This window comes from Neomonachus schauinslandi, chromosome 12 (genome assembly GCF_002201575.2).
Source record: "Neomonachus schauinslandi chromosome 12, ASM220157v2, whole genome shotgun sequence".
NCBI lineage: Eukaryota > Metazoa > Chordata > Mammalia > Carnivora > Phocidae > Neomonachus > Neomonachus schauinslandi.
Window position 1 is genome coordinate 551,395 of NC_058414.1, and position 7,388 is coordinate 558,782.

The window sequence follows — 7,388 nt, forward strand, 5'->3', positions numbered from 1 at the left end:
CGCCGGGGCGCCGCTCCTGCCACAAGCGGGCGGCCAGTGAGCACCGTGTCTGCGCAGGGCTGAGCCGCATCCTGAAGACTCGCGGGGAGCTGGTGAAGAACAGGACCGTGGACTGGGCTCTGGCGGAGTACATGGCCTTCGGCTCGCTCCTGAAGGAGGGCATCCACATCCGGCTGAGCGGCCAGGATGTGGAGCGCGGCACCTTCAGGTAACGCTCTCGGGGTTCTGGCGGCACCGCAAAGCGCAGCGGGCAGAAAGGGAGGGCTTCGGCGTTTCTCAGGAAGGGAATCCCGTGTCGGCTGGAAGCAGCCTTGCCCTGCTCTGACGTGGACACTTCCGGGAGAAGTGGCCACCTCTGGGGTCCGCGTGGCGGGGTGGAGCGCGGGCGCTGTGCCTCCTGATCTGTGCTCTTGTGTCTCAGCCACCGCCACCACGTGCTCCACGACCAGAACGTGGACAAGAAGACCTGCATCCCCATGAACCACCTCTGGCCCAACCAGGCCCCCTACACGGTGTGCAACAGCTCGCTGTCCGAGTACGGCGTCCTGGGTGAGTGCCCCGGCCCTCCGGCCCTGCTCCCCACCGCCCGGCCCGCCGCAGCCCCCCGACTCACTCTGCTCCTGTCCCGCCTCCTCGCTCTGCAGGCTTTGAGCTGGGCTTTGCCATGGCCAGCCCCAACGCCCTGGTCCTCTGGGAGGCCCAGTTTGGGGACTTCCACAACACGGCCCAGTGCATCATCGACCAGTTCATCTGCCCGGGACAGGCCAAGTGGGTCCGGCAGAACGGCATCGTGCTGCTGCTGCCCCATGGCATGGAGGGCATGGTGAGCCCCCCCCGGCCCCAGAAGCTGGCGCAGCGCAGTGTGGTGCGCCCCCGTCTGCGAGGGCGGGTGTCGGTCCTGCTCCACCTCTGGTGAGGAGCAGGGGTGCCGGCTCAGATGCCCCTGCTCACCTCGCTGCAGAGGCCCGTGGGAGACCGTCTCAGGACCGGGGGTTGGCAACCATGCAGAGCCAGGCTGTGGGCCCCTCCACAGTCTGGGGGAGGGCCGGGGGTTGGTTGAAGCACTAGTGGGGTCAGTGCAGCTCGGCATCTTTCGGACCAGAAGTGACCCCAGTCCGTTAAGGAAGAGATGTGGTGAGTGCACCTCACACCTCTGCAGAGCCCCCGAACCGTAATTTGTGTGTGGTTCCAGGGCCCGGAACATTCCTCCGCCCGGCCGGAGCGGTTCCTGCAGATGTGCAATGATGACCCGGACGTCCTGCCGGTGAGCAGAGCGGCCTCCCAACAGCCACCGTGGCTCCGCGCCCAGGCCTCGGGGGGTGATGGGTGGGCGGCTCCAGCTGGCCCCCCAGAAGTGAGAGCCCCCCTCCTGCCGCGTGAGGAGCCGCTGTCTGCACCGGGTTCAGGCAGACGCCTTAGAGGAAAGAACTCGGGCATTTTTGGGCTGCGTTCAGTGGAGCATCAGGACTTGGCACGGGGTGACCAGGAGTCGGTCTCTAAAGCGAATCAGGCTGGGCTGTAGGTAGACCCGAGGTCCAGGCGTGCTCTCAGAGGAGTGGGAGGGATGGAGTGGACAGAGACCCCGCCACATGAGCTCCTGCTGGGGTCCCCGTGGCAGCTGGGGCAGCCCCGCGGCAGGGGCTCAGTCGGCCGGCCCCCGGCCTCTCCCTCGAGCTGCAGAACCTGGAGGAAGCCAACTTCGACATAAACCAGCTGTACGACTGCAACTGGGTTGTCGTCAACTGCTCCACTCCCGGCAACTTTTTCCACGTGCTGCGGCGTCAGATTCTCTTGCCCTTCCGGAAGCCGGTCAGTTGGGGGCGTCCCTGCCCACTGGGAGGATGGCCATGTGAGCGGGTGGTGGGCGGTGGGGCGCCGAGCATGGACGAGGGCTGCGCAGGGTCCCCGCCAGCAGGCTCCCGGGCAGGGCGTGGAATGGTGAGTAGAAGTGTGTGTGAAAGGCCCACAGGTCGAGACAGCCCCGGCCCTGGGTGGGGACCCCGCGGAGAGGCTGGGCTCTCTCTCCCGGGTCCAGGGTAGGGGCACCGGGGCTCAGCAGGCTGGGACACGTCCTGGCGGAGTGCACATGCAGTTGCACGGGAAGCAGCAGCGTCCCGGCCCCTCCTGCCCGCAGAGCTGAGAGCGCGGGACCAGGTCCCCAGCCTGGAGACACGCAGGGGCCGTGCTGCTGGGCGTCCTGCCAGAACCCGTGGGGCCTGATCGTCGCGGGCCTGTGCTTCTCTTCCAGCTAATCATCTTCACCCCCAAGTCCTTGCTACGGCACCCCGAGGCCAGAACCAGCTTCGACGAGATGCTCTCAGGTGGGTGTGGGGCAGGCTGCCGCTCTGTGGGGCTTGGGGCCTGTTCTGAGCATCTCCCTGTGGCCACCGTTTCGGTCGTTGGATGAAGACCAGTGAACACGGCAGCCCACGGGTCGGAGCTTGCTTGTGAGGTGCTTAGAAGGAGTGTCTTGCGCCCCACCCACGTCTGCGGCCTTCACCTGGGTGCGCCCCAGGCCTCCTTTAGAGGTGGGGAAGCAAGTCTGAGCTCACAGTATCCCCGCTGCCCGGCCGCTGCTCCCGGAGGGCGTGCAGTGAGGCCCACAGTGTTGAGGTCCCCACCTGGACAGCAGGCCGCGGACACAGCACGGAGCGGCCGCGTGTCCCCGGGCTCACTGGGCAGGGGGAGCCCCCCTCCTCCCAGCCGTGGAGCCCCCTTAGTCGTCAGTCAAGGTGAAGCCCTCCTTGGTTGGTTCGTTTTCCCATTTATCATTACTACAGTGAAACACACATAAAAGTTAAAACACAGGTGTTTTTACGTGTGCAGCTCATGAGCACTAAGCGCGCGCGCTCACACAGCTCTGCGGCCACCTCCAGAGCTCCCACTTTCTGTCCCCGGTCCCAGCTGTCAGAGGCCCCGCGTGTATGTGCGGGTGTGCGGCAGGTGTCCCCCTGTGTCTGCTCCTTGCCCCACGTCGCAGCAGGTGTCAGAACTCCTTCCCGCTTTAAGGCTGATTAAGATTCCAACGTGTCGATGAACCACTTGGCCTCTGTCCATCGGTGGAGATTGGTTGCTTCCACTTTGGAGCAGCTGTGAATGATGCTGCTGTGAGCATGGGTGTGCGGATATCTCTTCGTTTGGGCGTATCCCCAGAGGTGGAACTGCGGGGTCGCACAGTGATTCTGGTTTTAGGTTTTTGAGGAACCTCTGTACTGTTTTCCCCAACAGCTGTGCCTTTTTATTTCCCCACCTAACACTGGCGAGGGTTCCAGCTTTTCCACATCCGTGTCAGCCCTTGGTTTTTGTTTATAACGGCCATCCTACCGCCCATGAAGTAGGACCCCTTGTTGGGGTTTTGGCCTGCATTTACCTGCTGATGAGTGATGGTGAGCCTCTTCTCATGCATCTGCTTTGGAGAAGTGTCTGTTGGGTCCTTTGCCTGATTTTGTCGGGTTGTTTGCGTTGTTGTTAAATTTTAGAAGTTCTTTCTATATGTTGGATACTAATCCAGCATCAGGTAGATGATTTGCAGCTCTTTTCTCCCATTCTGTGTGCTCTCCTTTTTTTTTTTTTTTTTTTAAGATTTTGATTTGTGAGAGAGGGAGGGAGAGAGCGAGCAAGTGAGTGAGGGGGAGGGGCAGAGGGAGAGGGAGAAGCAGGCTTCTCACTGAGCAGGGAGCCTGACGCGGGACTCTGTCCCAGGACCCTGGGATCATGACCTGAGCCGAAGGCAGATGCTTAACGACTGAGCCACCAGGTGCCACCCCCCCATATGTTGTCTCTTGATGCACAAAATGTTTAAAATTCCATGAAGTCTATTTTTTTCTTTTGTTGCTGGCGCCGTTGACGTCACTTCCAGGAAATCACTACCACATCCGCTGTCGTGAAGCGTTTGCCCTGTTTTCTTCTAAGAGTTTTATCATGGTGGCTCGTATGTTGAAGTCTTTAGCACATTTTGGGTTAATTTTCGTGTGTGGCGTGAGGGCCCTTCCCCTGCACGTGGACGTCCAGTTTTCCCAGCGTTCGCCGGGAAGACTCCCTCTCTTTCCCCACGAACGGTCTGGGCTGTGTGTCCGCGGTCTGTGCATCTCCGTGCCGGCTTCTGAAGTCGGGAACTGGGCCTCCCGCAGCCTCGCTCTCCTGTTCTAGGATCGCTCCGCCTATTCGGGGGCCTTTGCAATTCCATGAAATTTAGGATGGATTTCTCAATGTCTGCAGAATACGTCATGGGCTTTTGGTCGGACTGAATCCATAGACCACTTTGGGGCCCGTGGATGTCATAGCAGCAGCGGGCCTGCCCGCGGGTGAACACACACGCTGTTCGGTTGGCTCGTGTCTTTCATTTCTTCCAGAACGCCTTGCAGTTTTCGGTGTGCAAGTCTTCCCTGTCTCCGTTTATTTTTCAGTATTTTATTCCTTTTGATGCTGTGGCAAATGGAGTTTCTTATTTGTGTTTGGATCGGTCGTCCTTAGCATGCAGAAATGCATCTGTGCTCTGAGTGTTGATTTTTTTTATCCCGCAACTTTGCTGAGTTCGTTCATTCTAATTTTGGGGTTTTCTACATATGAGATCATGTCATCCACACACAGATAATTTTATCTCTTCCTTTCCAATTTAGAGGCCTTTTATCTTCTCCCCCAGCTGCTCTGGCTGGGACTTCCAGTGCGAGGCTGGATGCGAGCAGTGACGTGAGCCTCCCAGTCTTGTTCCTGATCTTAGAGGAGAAGCTCAGTCTCGCACCACTGAGTATGACGTTTGCTGTGGGCCTTTCACATCTGGCCTTTATCCCATGGGGGCAGTGTCCCTCTGTGGCACGAACGTGCGTGGGGGGGGGAGTGCACATCACCAGGGGAGACCCTTTGCTGGGCGTCGCTTCCGGAAGGCAGCTCGTTCCCCTTGTGGGGCCCGGCGCCGACAGTGGGGATCTGTGCGGAAGGCTTCAGTGTTTGTAACCTCGGGGGGAGCCTGAGCAGAGGGATCAGACTCCGTTGCCCTGGACTTCCGCATGGGCTGTTCGGAAGAAGGAACTGGCGTCACTTGCAGTCTGCAGCTGGCATTGGCCTACTGTGCGCTGCGCACCCTGTGCTTCTCAAGGCTCTCTTGGCCTGGATGGATTCGGCGGCATCCGGGGCTGGTGCACATTGGCAGCTGCGTGTTGTGGCGTTTGCCCGTGTCATGGCCCTGCCTTGGGGGCCCCGCTCGTGCACAGCAGCAGCGGGAGGACTCCGGTGTCCTCCGCCAAGTCCTGAGACAACCCCGGCCGCGGGGATTCTCTCGTAGGAACCCACTTCCAGCGGGTCATCCCAGAAGATGGCCTTGCAGCCCAGAACCCGGAAAACGTCAAGAGACTTCTGTTCTGCACGGGCAAGGTGTACTATGACCTCACCCGGGAGCGGAAGGCACGGGGCATGGCGGAGCAGGTGGCCATCACGAGGATCGAACAGGTGAGGGTGGGCGGTGCGCAGCCAGGGCCCCCGAGTCTCCTCAGAGCTTCTGGAGCATTCCCCCGGGGTCGCTCTTTGCTCCCTCCTGACCGCACCCCTCGCTCTGTCCGCAGCTCTCCCCATTCCCCTTCGACCTCCTGCTGCGGGAGGTGCAGAAGTACCCCAACGCCGAGCTGGGCTGGTGCCAGGAAGAGCACAAGAACCAGGGCTACTACGACTACGTGAAGCCCAGGCTGCGGACCACCATCAACCGCGCCAAGCCCGTGTGGTGCGTGGGGACCCGGAGTGCCGCGGGGGCTGGGCCGTCCGTGGCTCGGCCCTCACGCCCGCTGTCACCCCCTCAGGTATGCCGGCCGGGACCCCGCCGCCGCTCCAGCCACCGGCAACAAGAAGACCCACCTCACGGAGCTGCAGCGCCTCCTGGACACGGCCTTCGACCTGGACGCCTTCAAGAACTTCTCGTAGACGCTGCCTGGGCCTCTGCCTCCGCAGCCACGGCAGCCCCTCGCTTCTCAACTAAAGAATGGTGCCTCAGCGCTGCCCACCTCCGCCCATCCGCTGCACCGCTCTCCCCCTCGCCCGCGTACCCAGTAGGCCGCTGTCCCCCGTGTGCTTGGCTGCCCGCCCCAGGCCAGAGGCCCCCAGGCGCTGTGACTTCCGTCCAGCCGAGCATCCTTCGTGGAGGCCCGGGGAGCAGGAGGAGAGGGAGCCCCTGCGGGTGTCTTGGGAGGGCCACCTGTGCCCCAGGCCTCCCGCTGCCCCCGCAGGACCAGCCTCGTGTGACCTCCCAGGTACCGGCTGTCCTGGGTCGCCCAGCAAGGGGGCTGCTGCGCCTGGACGAGGTGGCTGCCTCTTCCCAGCCCGAGCCCCAGGCCCCTCGGAGGCGGCCGTCGCTGTCCAGACCTGCGGGGTGGGCCGGGCTCTGGTGGGGCTCTCCCTGCGCACGGAACCGCGGCACTGCTTGGGCGGCTGGCAGGAGGGGGCCTGCACCCGGCCTGGTACAGAGAGGGCAGGTCCGCTCTCTGCAGTGTCCACTCCCACCCCTCGAGAGGGTCCCGGGCCACCTGGGGCTCAGGGCTCAGGCCAGGCTGCTGCCCGCCCGGCCGGCCGGCCCACTCCGACACCGTGGAGGCGGAAGGCTTCTTCTCTGCCGCCACGCCACAGCTGGTCAGGAGGGGAGAGGAGTGCTGGGGCCGACGGGCAGCTGGAGGAGAGGGGTCGCTTCCCTCACCCATCACAGGGACAGATCTGATTTATTTATTTTGGTTAAAAAAAAGAACAAAACAACTTTGCATTGCATTTGGCTTGACCCATAAACGAAGTCACCCGCGGGCCTGTCTGTGTGTCCTCCTTTCTGTCCGCCCCGCCCCTGCCCCCAGAAGAGGCTGACCCAGGCCTCCCCACCCTGCCTGGGAGGCAGCCCCTTGCTGCTCGGCCCTGCTGTGCCTGGTGCGCCCCGCTCCTCAGCCCCCCCGCTCCCCAGCTGGTCTGCGCTCCTGGAAGCCCACACAGCTGCTCTGACCTCTGCCGGGGCTCCAGCCATGCCAGCAGGGCCCCAGGGGCTCCGTGGCCCCTCTTCACGAGAGCCCCGCCATCTTGAGCCCACAGCACACCGTCCTGGGCCTCCTGGAGACTCAGGGAAAGGCCTGGGTAAGGACATAGAGGCTGATGACCACCCCATCCTCTAGGCCACACCTGGGTCCCTTGTCCTTGAAGCCTGCTTGGAATCTCTTCCCTGTGTCCTCTGTGCTCCCTGCAGCTCGGGTCCTCCAGCCCTGGTGGGACAGTGGCCACGCACAGGTGGAGCTGGGCGTGGGGTCTGGGCAGCCCAACCAGCACACCCCTGTGTCTGACGCAGTCGGCTGGCTGGATTAGGGCACGTACACGGAGGGAGAGCCACGGGGGCATCTGTGCGGGGAGGGGGGACGCTGGGCCCTCCCAGG

The 7,388-nt window shown here is 62.6% G+C and overlaps 1 protein-coding gene across 2 annotated transcripts in view; it reads left to right on the forward strand.

Annotated features, from left to right (window-relative positions):
• OGDH (oxoglutarate dehydrogenase) overlaps positions 1-6,771 on the forward strand; it is a 71,755-nt gene extending 64,984 nt beyond the window's left edge. For both annotated transcript variants that reach the window (XM_044919972.1, XM_021703754.2), the window contains 9 exons: positions 58-208; positions 422-549; positions 645-823; positions 1,193-1,264; positions 1,681-1,809; positions 2,249-2,321; positions 5,282-5,445; positions 5,559-5,713; positions 5,790-6,771. In XM_044919972.1, coding sequence (XP_044775907.1) covers positions 58-208; positions 422-549; positions 645-823; positions 1,193-1,264; positions 1,681-1,809; positions 2,249-2,321; positions 5,282-5,445; positions 5,559-5,713; positions 5,790-5,910 — 1,172 coding nt within the window. In that variant the 3' untranslated portion in view covers positions 5,911-6,771. The remainder of the gene's footprint in view (positions 1-57; positions 209-421; positions 550-644; positions 824-1,192; positions 1,265-1,680; positions 1,810-2,248; positions 2,322-5,281; positions 5,446-5,558; positions 5,714-5,789) is intronic.
• Positions 6,772-7,388: the final 617 nt, after the last annotated feature.